Source organism: Schistocerca gregaria, chromosome 5 (genome assembly GCF_023897955.1).
Source record: "Schistocerca gregaria isolate iqSchGreg1 chromosome 5, iqSchGreg1.2, whole genome shotgun sequence".
Classification (NCBI taxonomy): domain Eukaryota; kingdom Metazoa; phylum Arthropoda; class Insecta; order Orthoptera; family Acrididae; genus Schistocerca; species Schistocerca gregaria.
The window spans coordinates 208,430,400-208,447,169 of NC_064924.1; the positions used below are offsets into that span (position 1 = coordinate 208,430,400).

The 16,770-nt window shown below is 37.9% G+C and overlaps 1 protein-coding gene across 1 annotated transcript in view; it reads right to left on the reverse strand.

The window, feature by feature from the left end:
• Nucleotides 1–5,607: 5,607 nt before the first annotated feature.
• LOC126272345 (H/ACA ribonucleoprotein complex subunit 4) overlaps nt 5,608–16,770 on the reverse strand; it is a 68,252-nt gene continuing 57,089 nt past the window's right edge. Inside the window, exon 13 of the mRNA XM_049975143.1 lies at nt 5,608–5,876. Coding sequence (XP_049831100.1) covers nt 5,796–5,876 — 81 coding nt within the window. The 3' untranslated portion in view covers nt 5,608–5,795. The remainder of the gene's footprint in view (nt 5,877–16,770) is intronic.

Here is a 16,770-nt window from a genome sequence, read left to right on the forward strand (position 1 = left end):
CTGAATTGTATATAGATGACAAAACATGTCTCAACTGACGAGGAAGTCCAGGAAGAATTGTCAAGTTAATTGCAGACCTCGTTCCCAGACTCAAAAAGGATGGAGATTAAGTAGAAAAATAGAGCAGCAATGTATGAACATCTTGTACAAACAAAATCTTCTCAATTTTTAAAATAAACAGGGTCTTTAATTTGTGGATAACCCTTGTAAATGACAGTTGTATAACACAACAATGCAAATTTCTGGATAGAAAAAACAGAAGACAAACAGCAAGAGTTCAACAAGTGTAAATACTATTTTGTTACATGTGTCTATGTGCCACACATCTGTTTGCTATAGGTGAACAGTTCCCTTTCCCTTATTTTATGCAAATCATATTTTTTTTTTTTTTTTTTTTTTTTAAAGAGTATAACCTTAGCTTAGTATAAGTAACCAAGCTCATGTATTACCTTAACTCAGCTGAAGATCAAGCTCACAGTATAACTGGCTAATATGTCCCCATGGTAGATTAGTTTCCATTATCGCTGCATTGAAGTAATGACAAATTGTGGTAAAGGTATTTTAGGGTTTTGTTATACTTAATCTATCTACACATTTACATTAATTATAATTAATGACTATGAGAATGGATTAAATATGTGGCTATTTTATAACAATGTTCAAGTAGGTTCCAGACAAAGTACAATGCAGTAATTGAAAGGATAGTTCTGATATAGGCACTGCTGAATATTTATTCACATCATTCCTCTAAGCAGGGGAATATGTGGTGTACATTTCTTTTTGGCACAGTGGTGTGTAACCTTTTGTCTGTCTAGCCAACAAATGATGGTCATCATAGTTGAAACAATATAATCGTTAAACAGTGAATAGAAAGCTGTTTGTGTGGTTTTATTACCTCTTTTGCATATGGCACTTATATGACGACCACAGTATTACCACTAGTTGTGGGACTCGTGTGAGTCATTTTCGTGCCTCCACGAGTCAGTGTCCCAGTCCAAGGTACCGTAATGAGCCACCGGGTAAGTAGCCTTCCAGAGACAGCCCAGTTGCAGACTAAACTGACCTACAACTGCTTCACAGTAAGCTGTTGGTCTTCACGGCACAAAGACTCACATAATGCATGTTTAAACAAACAAAAGTTGGTTCCAGAAGCAGGCATTCTAGTTTGCGCACGAAATGAAACTGAGTTAGAATTTTTTGTTGTCCATTGTATTTGGCCCTTGATTAACATGCTTCCATAATCAGCAAATGTTACAGATATTGAACAGTCCTTTAAAGCAAATTAATTTTGGTTGGGAATAGTGGGACTGCCATTTTATATGCTCCATTGCGAGTTCAGTTTTATTCAGTTTGCCCACATATGACTCAGTTTTCTGTTAAGGATGTGCGATTCCATTCATGAAAAAGAGGTACCACTGTATCATAATATTTTAGATTTTGAAGTAAAATTTTATTGTTCTTACAACTAAACACCTAGTAAAATAACAGAATATACAAAAAGAGTTGTTTTCTCATATAGATATGGGACGAATTCACATAGCTTTCTCCGCAGGGAATCCTTTGCTGGAGGCAAACAGAAGCAGACAGTGAAATGCTGTGGAAGATTAAACAGTGTTCAACTGCACAGCCTTTTATCAAGTTTTTTTGAAGACTGGAAAGAGTTTAATTAGAGGTGACTAAACTATCTTCAGTTTCTGGTATGGTGTCAGTACAGGGTACTGGAGACCGGGGGGAAAGAAAAAAAAAAACTTAAGTCACTGACTGATTGCAGGGATAGCTCACATGTAGTCCTATCAAGTCCGCTTAAGATTGAATATTCTGCCATTAATAACATCATAGCCAGCAAAATTACCACTTCCTACTAGTGATTCTTGTAACCACCAAAGGATTTGTATGTTTGATGCAAGAAGCAGTTAGTGCTGTACACAGTGTTTATTGGAGTGCATCTAATGAGTACGATCCAACATTTTGAAACCTGCTCTGAAGTATTTTTATATAGAAAGAATGCACCAAAAGAAACATCACGTCAAAGTTTTAGCTGATATATATATAGTAAGTCTTGGAATCTTTGTTTTTAATAAGCGGGAAAGCGCCGGTAGATAGGCACAATAAATAACACACACACACACACACACACACACACACACACACACACACACACACACACACACACACACAGAATTTTTAGCTTTCGCAACCGACGGTTGCTTCTTCAGGAAAGAGGGAAGGAGAGGGAAAGACGAAAGGATGTGGGTTTTAAGGGAGAGGGTAAGGAGTCATTCTAATCCCGGGAGCGGAAAGACTTACCTTAGGGGGGAAAAAAGGATAGGTGTACACACACACACACACACACACACACACACACACACACACACACACACACACACCTGCTTGTGTCTGTGTATGTGCGGATGGATGTGTGTGTGTGCGCGCGCGCTAGTGTACACCTATCCTTTTTTCCCCCTAAGGGAAGTCTTTCCGCTCCCGGGATTGGAATGACTCCTTACCATCTTCCTTAAAACCCACATCCTCTCGTCTTTCCCTCTTCTTCCCTCTTTCCTGAAGAAGCAACCGTCTGTTGCGAAAGCTAGAAATTCTGTGTGTGTGTTTGTGTGTTTTATTTACTGTGCCTATCTACCAGCGCTTTCCCGCTTGGTAAGTCTTGGAATCTTTGTTTTTAATATATTTTTCCCATGTGTAAGTTTCTTTCTAAGATTCCAAGACTTACCAAGTGGGAAAGCGCCGCTAGATAGGCACAATGAATAAAACACACCAACACACACACAGAATTTCGAGCTTTTGCAACCGGTGGCTGCTTCGTCAGGAAAGAGGGAAGGAAAAGGAAAGATTAAAGGATGTGGGTTTTAAGGGAGAGGGTAAGGAGTCATTCCAATTCCGGGAGCGGAAAGACTTACCTTAGGGGGGAAAAAAGGATAGGTATATACTCTCACTCTCACTCTCACTCTCTCTCTCTCTCTCTCTCGCGAGCGAAAGACAGGTGAGGTATGAGCGGCGGCAACTTGAAATTAGCGGAGGTTGAGGCCTGGTGGATATCGAGAAGAGAGGATATACTGAAGAGCAAGTTCCCATCTCTGGAGTTCCGACAGGTTGGTGTCAGTGGGAAGTATCCAGATAACTCTGATGGTGTAACACTGTGCCTAGATGTGCTGGCCCCCTAAGATAAGTCTTTCCGCTCCCGGGATTGGAATGACTCCTTACCCTCTCCCTTAAAACCCACATCCTTTCGTCTTTCCCTCTCCTTCCTGAAGAAGCAACCATCGGTTGCGAAAGCTAGTAATTCTGTGTGTGTGTGTTTGTGTGTTTTGTTCATGTGCCTGTCTGCCGGCGCTTTCCCGCTTGGTAAGTCTTGGAATCTTTGTTTTTAATATATTTTTCCCATGTGGAAGTTTCTTTCTATTTTATTTACATCATCATTAATTTCTCCTGAAGACCTATATACATGTTATTTATTAGTTAATATCTTGAAAAATTTATTCCAATGATGTCAACATTTTATTAGGAATTGTGTGAGCAGTAGAAGAAACTGGCAATAACTGACGATTCCATGAATTGCGGTTTGCACAATGACTGATGTGCTAATTAAAGTCCAGAACAAAAATACAATTACCTTCCAAGCTCAAAGAAACTTTTACAGTAATAGCTTCCAGTAACAAGAAAAGGCTGTAAAATTTTTTGTTAAACGAGGGAAAGAAAGCACTTAAAGTGAACTGTTTCGCTTCATAAAATCTGAAAGTAAATTGTATAAATGGAAGAGAGACTTACCTAAATGTAAAGTATGCATCAAAATGAAACTCTGAAAAGAGTGGAAAAAACTATAAGAAATATTTAGAGCTGCTTGTCATAGTCAATGCACTATTACTGAGAGAGATGTATGAGACTGTGCCATCTGGTTACACAGATTCAGAAAATCACACAGAAAAGGAAGTTGCAAAATTATTTACTTTACTTCAGGTAAACATCTACAAATGTCATTAATAGGTAATAGTATAGAGAAATTTGTAGCAGACGTGATCCTGTTATCCCTTAAAAAGATAAGTATAAAGGCAGTAAGTCAATATCGTGGAAGATCTATGTGCAAACTGCACTTGAAAATGATAAAAGAAGTCAGAGCCACTTTGCAGTCATTGAATGCTATGGCACATTAGTATACAACAATGCAAGTGGTAAGTATCAGTAGATTAAGGTTTCCACAACATTATATCTGTTTTCATGAAGCTCAAGGCAAATTAGGACCAAACATTAAAACAAGAACTGTTTAGTTGCAGAAGTCTTTTAATTGACACAGTACTAATAATTACAAAGAAATGCCTGAATGCACTGATTTGTATCAGGTGTGCCCGATGTAAAGAAATTGCTTGTTTTTATCATCCAAAAGACACTTATCATTTTGGACAACTGCAGGGAACAAGGATCTGTGTCACCGTACGTAAAATATGCGTTATTCAAAAATTAGCATAAGAACTGTTTTACAGGGACTGCTATAAAATATTTCATGTCAATAAATTAAAGTCCCATTTAATGGCAGTCTTCTGTAATGTAATATCACACTGCCTCAATTTTCGCATCGCTTGTGTAACAATTACACATCCAACAGCTTAGCTGTTGAATTCATGTTGCTCAAAAAATTAATTATTTGAGACATGTTTGGTATGATTTAAGCATTTCAAATTCAGCTGTGTGCACTTTGGACATTACGCAATGTTACTTGTCATTACTGTGTCTGCGAATTCACCGACTCGCTCAATATGCATTAACAGCTGTGCAAACCACTGCTGTAAGAGGTTCTCCATACAGCAAAAATAAGTAACTTCAACCTTTTTTTTAAATAAAACCTTCTTGCAGTGGGCCTTGGCAGCTAAAATTTTGGCAGTGCCTTATTTTCAGTGTATTCTTCTTGTGAGAAAAGTTTCCGGGTAGGCTTCAACATGTCGGGTTGGACCATGCCCTTCTAAGGCATCATTACTTGGTAATTTGTTACCATATGCAATGTTTGCTGTGACATTTTTATAAATGGATGGTCAATGATTTCACTGGATGTTGTTTCTGCCACTTTTATGATTTCAGCACTCAAGGTAACTGCAGTAACCATTTGTATTTGATTAATGAGTAAAAATGCTCTAGATTGTATGTCTCTTTCTTCAACTAATTGATTTCTTGTACATAATTTTTTAATAGATCAGGATTTAGTAATAGTTGTAGTATTAAAGTTTTGACTGTTAAAGCCACACAAAAGTGACAATCAAAACTTAATTGTTGTTCACACCTATCATATAACAATGCTAGTCTTTTTAAGAATACAGAAGCAACCACTGTTGCAACCGCAGTCGTCCTTTCTCAGGTGTAAAGATGGGACTGCTGCCATTATGGCAGGAGCTTCACATCTCTTTTTGACAATATTTTCAAATTCAAGCACATTTAGTAACGCATAAATGGAAATTCAAAATACAGCATAAGTAAGTGTATGAACTTATTACCAGTCAGTCATTTACAGTAATTATTTTTACATGGAAAAGGTGAGGGGCTTGCACAGAAAAGATTTTATTTTTCTGCTGCACTTATGTGAAAGTTAAAAACAACACATACAAATACATATATAAAAAATTTATTTGTACAAATAACAAATGACAGTGTCTGGGCTGCCATTTTTACTTTCACTGTCTTTAAAACCACCACGCCACATTTATGATCTGTTTAATTTAAACAGAATAATCACACAATATAGCAGTCCTAAATGAAAAACCTATTTCTCTTTCAAATGGCCCACTCCATAAATTTCACGCTGCCTCACCTTCTTCCTTCCTTTTATCTTTATCTTTATCTTTCTTTTTCTTTTTCTTTTTCTCCTTAGTAGGTTCCTGAAACAAAACACCATAAAGGACTTACACATTTGTATAATTAATGATATTTTTACAGTGTGTCCTCTTGTGGGTGTTAAATCAGATTTTTAGACTGCTAAGCCCAAATCATTCATACCCTAATAAAGACCTTCCATGTTTTTACAGCTAAAGCTCCCAAATGCAATATTGTACAACACTGCCTCAGAAAATGACAACTAATAGTTATCATAAATTCATGGACATTCAGAAATAATGGACATAAATACTTGATTTGGAGAAAAAAGTTCAGTAACATATTTGGTAACCCGTTAGCAGCATTGCAACTAATACTGTAAGAATCTCATCTTGTGGGGTGAAAGTACTGCTGGTAAGTATGCTGCTAAATAAGAATAGGATGCTTCATAATATTCTTTTCAACAATTACTTTACCTAAATAGTACAATAGCAGACAGTTACACCATGTCACAGCAGCCTCTCTCGGGATATGTATAGTTTACACCTTGAGGAATGCAACTGTAATACTCTTAAAAATCTGTAATTTGAGTATTAAAGCATTTTAAATCATTATGTAGCTATAAAAACAAGGATTTTAATCCTTTCACCTGTCAGAAAATTCCTTGTGCTTTCTTTAATGACAATATTCCAAACGATTCAAAAAAGAAACACTTCCCGATTGCTGACAACTGATTCATTTTTAAAAATGCAAGTTAACCTTCAGCCTACCAAGTGGGGAAAGTCAAGAAACCAAAACTATATTTTTTCTTATTTTGACACGAAATCGGTGGTTGTACTTAATGACACTCTCTCTTATTTTCAGATACACTCGGTACCTCACGTCTCTTGTGTTGGTTACATAACTAAGAGATTAAGATGGGAACTTATTTTTCCGGATATGATTTGTCTTCATTCCACTGGTGTGCCTGATCTAAGGAAAATGTCTGTGTTTGTCATCCAATAAACACTTTGCATATTTGTGACAAATGCAAGGAGCAAACAAGGACCTGTTTCATTGTTGGTAAAATACACATTATTCAAAAATTATCATAAGAACTGTGTCACAGGAATTGTTATAAAATATTTCATGTCACCAAATTAATTATGCCACTAACAAACATTTCAGTACCTTAAACACTGGCAGTATGACTAGTTGTTTTGCCCAACTTCGTTTAGTTTATTATTTAGCACTTATCTGAGACCTCAGCGTCTTCGCTGCAGCATGCCTGAATAAAATAATCTCCATTTTCAAACCACGTCAATTTGAATAAAATTCTTGAGCTTTTGAGGGCTCCCTCTGCCATCATCATCATGAGTAAAACCACTGACTGCCAGGTTGGCATGGTTTTCCACTTATATAAGTGAAATTGTAGCCTCTAACACCAGGCAGAGAGGGCAAAAACAACACACATGTGGAAAGTGAGTTCGGCAGCTCATAGCAGCTCCAGCCCACCAGAGACCAAGTGACATCAGGTGATGTGAGGGGCCGGAGCCACATTTGAAACTGCCATTTCTGCCTCTGTACAAGCATCAAGCATCTGTCTTTGCTTCCTTTCGACATCCAAAGCTCACCCCCCCCCCCCCCCCCCCCCCCCACACACACACACACCCTATGAACTAGATATCCCGAGGTCTCTGTTAAAATTGTTGCTTATTATTCATTCCCCAGTAGCGGAATATTCCAATATGTTGACACGTGAGCCAAAACTCATGTTTTCAAACTGCATTTGTGCCCATTTTCCAAACAGTGCTGAACATGGCCAACTTATGCTCACTTTGTTTAATATGCTGCTTGTACTCGATACAACATTGTGTAACTGTGCAAACCTGTGATCTACATAGATGTTATCACATTTGCAATGGACACCATATATACTGGACACACAAAGAACTGTTGTCGTCTTTGACAGGGTGCAGACACTTTGTATCTTGGCGGCAGAACGGAACACTGGTCTAAATCCATGTCTCTGTAGCACACATCCTAACTTAATGCTCCTTGTCCAACATTATGGCAGGAAAGCAGCTGGCTCGGCCTCTTCTGCTGATTCATCTTTGGTGGCACCTGAAAGTGTATGCAATGTCTCTTTGGTTATAACCATTCTCTTCTGGACACATGTCTCAAGTGCTGCAATTCAGACTGTAGGTGATTGTTATCAGAAATAACGTTTGCTCCATATATTAAGATGTTTAAGATCTCTATCTTGTGTACGGGTTGGTGAAATCTATGGGTGTTGACGGATTGATTAGTGTGTCAGTTTCCTGTATACTGAATGACCAAGCCGGCCTCCTGCCTTTTGCTAACTAAAAAATACAAGAACGGTAGCTTGCCATCCTTCTCCACCTTGATGGTAGATTTAATGTTGGAATGGACACTGTTAATGTAATCAACGAATTGCTGCAGTGAACTTTCACTGTGAGGCAATATCAGGGTGGTGTCTTCAACATACCTTAGAAAGCAAGATGGACGCAATGCCGCAAAGCTCAGAGCAAACTTCTCAAAGTGCTCCATGAAGAAATTCACTACTGCCGGAGACAATGGTGATCCCATCACTGTGCTATCCGTCATTTCATAATATTCATTGCAATACAAGAAGTCTGTCGTCATTCAAATATTATGGAACACCTTGACGCTTCCACGTGGAAACTGTGAGGGCAAAATATCTAGTGTATCCTGAACTGGTACCCTTGTAAAAAGTGACAATGTCCAGGCTAACCATTACATCATTTTGGCCTATTTTCATTTTCTTGAGTATTTCAACATGGTGTTCAAAATGTTTCAGTTTTGGCACTAGTAATCCTGCAAAATGTTTTGCCAGTCTGTAGGTGGGCAAACTGATCGCACTAACAATGTGTATCTTCAGCAATAAATAAAGCCTGGGAGGTCTTGCAGTACAAGGCCTTAATTTCTTAACTACCTTTCCTGGTAACCCGCAGTCTTTTAATAACTTCACTGTCTTTCTGATGATGGCCTGTGTTGGACCGCAACTAAGCTTCCGGTTTAATTCATGTAACAAATGTAGTACCTTCAGTGTTCAGAACCACAGTGTCATTTCCTTTGTCAGATGACAAGACAGCCAAGTTGTCATTTCATGCAATAAGTGTAAGCCACGTTATTCTTCTTGGCTAATATTAGATTTCGGTGGCTTAGCTTTCATTAGTATACTGCTGGAGGTTAGTCTGACATCCTCAACTGCAATCACAACCTATATGCAGAAAACCGTGGCAGCCCCAGCAATCATAGGTTTTACTCCTAACAACAATGGCAGACAGCCAACAAAAGCTCGGGAATTTTATTTCCATAGACGCAGTTTGAAAACAGAGAAGATTTTATTCACTGATCTGAGGTGTTGAAAGTGTTGTTTGTGTTACTGAAACAAAAATGTCATAAAGGTACCACAACATGTATGACCTGAACAACCCAGAGAACCTTAGTGAAAAGTAATTTCCATGACACAGAATGATAGTGATAGCGAAGAACTAAATAGTAACACTGAATCAGAATCTTCAGGAAATGAGTATGTGTTAGAGGTAATAGAAGAAATAGCAGATGAAATAGAAAATAGTGTTGATGATGATAATGATAATATACCAAATGATAAAAAGCTTATAAGTAAAAATGGAAGATCTTGGTTGATAAATCCACGAAAAACTACGCATCAATCAGTTCATAATAATATTGAAGTGCTTCCAGGAGTTACAGGAGCATCTAGTGGAGCTGAATCAGCAAGTAAAGCTTTCAAGTAGTTCTTTGACAACAGCATTTTAAGAATTCCTTGTGGACTCCACCAACAAAAAGGTATACAGATATTATGAGGAATGAAATGCAAGATATCCAGAAAAAGGAGAAACAATGGTTGCCGAATGATGCTGATGAAATGTACCCATATTTTGGAATGCTGATAACTGTGCGTGTTCAGAAAATTAAACAGGAGTCTATAGAACTGTTGTGGATCACAGATGCTATGTACAAAGGAGACATTTTCCTTGCTTCAATGTCTCGAATTGGATTTCAGCAGTCGTCTGTTTATCAGATTTGATGACATCACTACAAGAAACAAAAGGAGAAAAAATGATGAACTTGCTGCTCTCAGAGACAACGTCAAATTGTTTGTCAACCAACTCAAGTCGAATTACAATCTTCATTTGTATGTTTCAATAGATAAACAATTTTTCTCTTTCTGAGGGTTATATGAAGTCGAAACCTATGTAGAGAATGCAAGTATGGGCTTTTGTTGATGCTGAATCGAATTATGAACTGAGCTTGCAAGAGTAGGTTACAGCATCACTACTGATATTTTTTTTATGTCTCTTCCAATTGCAATTTAATGTTGCAAGAGAATCAATGAGGAAGAATAAGCAAGAAATACCTGAAGCTTTGTTACCAAACCCTATAAAGAAAGTAATGTCATCTGTCTTTTTCATCTTTTTCATAATGTGGTTACTTTGGTGTACATGTCCCAGTGCTCTGACTTTGTAGTACTGAGCATAACATAAATGTAGGACGCGACCCTGAAAGCTGCAAATCAAACATAATTTAGCTTTATAGCACAATCAAAGAGGATGTAGATACAACGGACAAGATGTTAATGAATATTCTTTGAAAAGAACCACAAGAAGATGGCCTTACTTTCTTATTTCTCAACATTGTCGACATAGGATATTTGAATGCTTATATGTTATGGAAAAAGAAAATCAAATTCTTCCATGAAGTTCTATGCAAGAGAGGAGAAATTTTCTGCTGAATGTTGGCAAGTATCTGAATAGCCCAAAGGACATACGAAGATGATAACTGTAATCAAAAAAGTCTTGTTCAAGAACCTGGGGTACTGGAATACAATATAGTGAAGCTCCTACAGAACTCCAGCTTTCAAAAAGACGCCGATGTCAGCTGAGTCCAAAAAAGTTTGACAGAAAGTGTAGTATATCCAGTGAGATGTACAAAAAAGAACGTGCATAGGTAAAACATTCAAAAAAAATTACAAAAACTGCTTGTGTTCTATGCAGTGACAACAAAAAAAAAGTAGACAAATGCTTGGAAAACTTTAAATTTTGTATTCACAGCCACAGCATTGTAGGCTTCATTAATTGTTTACATGTGTTACATTAACAAATAAAATTCTTGTTGCTTAAGTAAAGCTTTCTGTTACAGTTTGCAGTCATTTCTATTCAAAAATCACTATTATACTGACTAGAATCTAGCTGCACTAATTTTGTGATTTGAAGTTGTCACATTCACTGTCTTCGAATTGTTGGAAAGGTCTGTTAGAAGCTAATTAAAAAATTTTTATGTGCACTCAAAATATTTATTTTTATATTAACAAAAATTGTTAGGTATACCAGGGACCTGAATCATGTCCTGCTGAAATGAGGTCCATTCTATACAACAGGAGAAGGAAGCATCTGCCCCCCCCCCCCCCCCCCAAAAGAGGTTTGTCTTTTAATCGTTTAAAGACAACACAGAGTACGCTAACTACTTGCTTCTGAAACTGCTGTTTATTTAAGTCCTTACTATTGAAGAATCATCAGTTGTTAACACCAACCACGAGCCCGATTTCGTTGGGTAACACTTGCTACACAAACTACTGCAATTTGAGTAGTTCACAAAGCTGTGGAATTTAATTTTATCTTATCTTTTCTTCTTTCAAAAGTAAATCCATCCACATAGTTCAATATATTCTACACTGGAAAATAACAGATGCAACACGTACAAGTATTTTAAAGATGCTACTTGTCTCTCACAGCTTGAAGAATTGGGTTTTGAATTTAGAACACAAGAAAAGCAAATTTCAATAACTATGGGATTACTTACTTAATTTCAGTAAGCAAAGAGGAAAACTGATTTAGACCAGGACTATATTAGCTTGTAGATATTCAAAAGAAGAGCTCTGAAGCAGCTACAAAAATGAGATACAGCAGTATAGTTAAGACTATTAAAATGAACACAAATCAGTCAAAGAAAGAGTGGATAATGTGACAAGTGGCAGATAATTAAAATGTATGCTGAAACTACCACACAATTTGCACCAAGCAATTGTTGGTCTCCTCTCCAAGAAAGAGGTGACCTGGCTTCAAGCACATTCAAATTTCATCATCTCTCCTGATTAGTAGTGAGGCAGTATTTCAAAGCTAGGCTACTAATCCCACAAACAGCCTGTAATTATTCTTACCACCCACCACGCATCCTCTGTGACAAGACTACAGCATAGAAACTGTACTTCATACCACCATGTCAACCACACAGGTCTTCTTGACAGTGCTCATTTGTCGAATATGAATGTAACTGGTGACTAGCAGCATGAGTACCATTTTACAAGCATATGAATATAATAGAGGGAAACATTCCAAGTGGGAAAAATATATCTACGAGGGCTGCTATATATATTTCTGGCCTAGGCAACACTAAGTGTTGCCAGGTGCAATCTGACATTTCCATTGGAAAGTTTGACATTTTTTAGCATAAATGAACTCAGAACTTTTTGACTTACGACAATTTTTTTTTTCTTTTACAGGGACTTGAAGAAATCAATTTGGCACAAAAATGGAATTAACTCGTGAACATTTTCGTGCGATCATTTTTCACAACTTTCGACGTGGATTATCACGACAAGAGTGCATCGATGAAGTTAAATCTTTGTATGGCGACGAAGCACCATCATATAGCACTGTGAAAAACTGGTACAACGAATTCAATCGTGGCCGACGCTCGCTCAAAGACGAATTCCGTGAAGGTCGTCCAAAAACAGCCGTTGTGCCAGAAAACATCGATGCCGTACGTGAACTGATAATGCAAGACCGTCATGTGACATACCGTGAGATAGAGGCATGCCTAGGCATTTCTCCCACCAGCATACATTCGATATTGCATGAACACCTGGCCGTAAAAAAGGTTTGTTCTCGTTGGATCCCGCACAATTTGACAATCGCTCAAAAGAAAGCTCGTGTGGATTGGTGTAAAGAAATGCTGAAAAAATACGATCGCGGTGCTTCAAAAGACGTTTATAAGATCGTCACAGGTGACGAATCATGGATCTATGCGTATGAGCCCGAAACAAAACAGCAATCGACCGTGTGGGTCTTCCAAGACGAGCCAAATCCAACGAAAGTTGTTCGTGGAAGAAGCACTTCGAAGCAAATGGTTGCCTGTTTCTTCGGCAAAACTGGTCATGTGGCGACTGTTCCGCTTGAGCAACGTACGACGGTCAATTCTGAGTGGTACACCACCATTTGTTTGCCTGAAGTCTTCGGAGAAATTCGAAAAATGAACAAGAGAAGACGAATCATTGTGCACCATGACAATGCGAGCTGTCACACATCGGCTCAAACCAGCGCCTTTTTGACCGGCCAAAACGTCGAAGTGATGGGTCATCTGCCGTACAGCCCTGACTTGGCACCCAATGACTTCTTTTTATTCCCACACATCAAGAAAAAAATGCGTGGTCAACGATTTTCGTCGCCAGAAGATGCTGTTGCAGCATTCAAAAACCATGTTTTGGAGGTGTCTCAATCGGAGTGGAAAAAGTGCTTCGAAAATTGGTTTGAGCGCATGCAAAAGTGTATAAATCTTGATGGAGAATATTTTGAAAAACAATAAACCATTTTCGTTGATAAATATTCGTATTTTCATTATTAGGCCAGAAATATATATAGCAGCCCTCGTAAAAACGAAGATGATGTGACTTACCAAACAAAAGCACTGGCAGGTCGATACACAAACAAACAAACACACAAAATTCAAGCTTTCGCAACCAACGGTTGCTTCATCAAGAAAGAGGGAAGGAGAGGGAAAGACGAAAGGATGTCGGCTTTAAGGGAGAGGGTAAGGAGTCATTCCAATCCCGGGAGCAGAAAGACTTGCCGTAGGGGTAAAAAAAGGACAGGTATGCTCACACACACACACACACACACACACACACACACACACACACACACACACACACACACACACCCTCTTTCCGCTCCCGGGATTGGAATGACTCCTTACCCTCTCCCTTAAAACCGACATCCTTTCGTCTTTTCCTCTCTCCTGAAGAAGCAACCGTTGGTTGCGAAAGCTTGAATTTTTTGTGTGTGTTTGTGTGTCTATCGACCTGCCAGCGATTTTGTTTGTCAAGTCACATCATCTTTGCTTTTAGATATATTTTACAAGCATAGTTAGACATAAAACAGTTGTGGATGTTATAGGTGTGTTTTTCTCTTGAGCATATTGATTGAACTGCTCTAAGAATGTCCAAGAAGCTTAGACATGTGAGTGGACAGACGGACTGCATTTTAGATGCTACATTGCTATCATGATTAAAATCTATTGACATACATTCAAGGAAACAACAGACCCATTACCCTACTATTTGCAGGCAATTCATTAAAACCTACTTAAATGGTACGAAATGACACAGAATGCTACTGCTGAGGAAACAAAATGTAATGGATCTGAAAACCTAACAGAAGGCTTTTATATTGAATCAAATGTACTTACGGCCTGCAACAGAAGTATTTAACAAGTCTCATAGCTCTGATCTTTCTTCTACGCATAGTCCATATCAATTCATGCAGGCTAGGAAAAAATCTTATCTTCATAGCTCTCCAAAGATGACACTGCGCATACCATTTTGAAGATGCAAATTTTGTAAGAAAAATTTTGAAATGCTGTATCTCTGGAACAATTCTAGATATTTTGTTGTTTTTTATTTTAAAGATAACTGCTTTATGATTACAAAGAAATCTTCCATTTGGATTTATCTGTCAAAACTATTACTACAGTGTTCGTAACTTACATTACAATTTATAGGATTTTTTTTCCAAAAATACCAATCCATAAAATTTTGTTTTTTTCCTGTTGGTTAGTGCCATATAGTTCTACATTCTCTGGAAAGGAGAGCTTCCACTTTTAGATGGTACAGGTTTTATAAATAATTGAAATTTTTGCCATACATAAAACCTGTTTTACTACCACATTATTGCATAACAGGCTCATAAAAATCAAAACCTAGCCTTCTTTAACATAATTTTAGTTTTGAAAGATGAGTAAGAGACTCATGTTTCAAGCATTTTAAATGGTTCCGAAATGTATGTGAAATATCCAAAGACTTAAAGGTTTTAATTAATACAACTTCTGTGGACTCTGTTTTATACTGAAATTAGCCAGTCAATTAATTAAAAACGTGTCCCGTTGCTTCAGTACCTCCCTTTGATATTGAGTGATGCCCTCCTGATGAACCAATACGAACTGGAGCACTTACAATCTTCAAAACATTATGAACAGGAAGTGAGCACTGATCGCATTGTTGCTGTCCTCCAGCTGGAAACCTATATAAAGCAGCTGGTTCGTGTGGTAGGATAAAGTTCACTTCAATTTCGTTTAACTCATAACCGGTGTCTATAATCTCTGCCAACACTCACAGTCTCACACACCACAAACATACCCCTTCTCAGGTTGTAAATCTGAATATTATCCTGCTGTTTCTGAGGTGTTTGCCGAATGAACGAAATTTCTTCTTACATGCTCTTTAAAGTGCATGCATTATAAGTTAGTCAATCACTGAGTCCAAAAATGTGTCTTCTGAATTCCTTTCACAGGAGTAGTTTGTTTGGACCACTCTTCTCTTATCTGCTCACGAATTCTTCGATTTCCTCTTTGGACAAAAGAATGAGGGCTGTGGATGTGTAAGATTTCACGACTCTTGTAAAATCCTCAGCATTCTGAATTGTAGCTGTATTTGCTCTGGAAGGGTTATGTTTTGTAGCATGGTACTTCAGCAAGCCTCCAACACCATCAGAAGGCCCCTTCCCATGACCAGTACCACTGCATATCCAGTAAGTTGGCAGAAGTGATTTACTTAATTCAAACAGCTGGTAATAATTTTTAAAATGACTAGGAGCATCATCAGGAATGATGATGATGCTCTTCTCTGTGCCTGTTTGCAGTTGAATTTTGCGCATTGCTAGTAAAGCACGTGCTGAGTCATGTCCTGTGTCATCACTGCAACACTTGTGGTCTTGTTTTGGAAATATATCACTCCTGTAAAAAGTGAAACCTGGTCATTACTCCAACGATACCCTTGTACTTCTTTTGGAAGAATTACAGTTCAGTTCTCAGCAAAATCACAGTGAAGCACTAAACATAGTTCTTCAGCCTGTACACAACCTTTCACTTCTGCACTGTGTTGTTGCAATTTCTTCAGATGCTGGTGTGTTACTGCTTTCACTGCCCATTTACCAAGTTCATCAATGAAACTGTCAAAGGCAACAGTTTTCCTAATTAGTTTATTTTGCTCCAATGTCGCATATGTAATTTCTGCAGAGTTATCTGCTACCTCTTCCAGGCCAAGTGTGTTTAAAGACAGTCCTCCCTTTCCAGGGCAGTCACCACATTCTTGAAACAAACAAGTCTCTTGCTTTATGTCACAGATTACTAATGACTTCACATGCTCAACCAAGGTGTCATGCATCACATGTTCTGGTAAGTTCTTCAAAGTTACCACAAAAAGTTCAAAATTCACACAGTTCACACCTAAACAGACATCTAGGTGGGTGTGGAACTATCCACTCAGTTTGTAATACATAAAATTTTGATCTTCCAATATTTGAAGTTGTATAGTTGCTATTATACACTGCAAAAGTTTCTTTAATGCTGTGAGTCATGTACTACTTCACTTTCACAACTATTTTACCTTTAACTGTTACAGTTGTAGTGTCCTTTTGTTGTCACTCTGGTGAGAACAAACCCATTTATTTTAAGAGTTCTGCACTATCTGAACTTTAAATGCTTCTACAGCATGACCTAAACAGTGATCTGGTCTTCCAAAGACTCCTTTTACAGACCTTACATGTCTTGGTTTGTCTACCATGTACTTTGATACTGATGGAATGTGGTTCAAAAATGTTCTCTTTGAAAATGTCTCTGGAATAATAGTTTAAACTT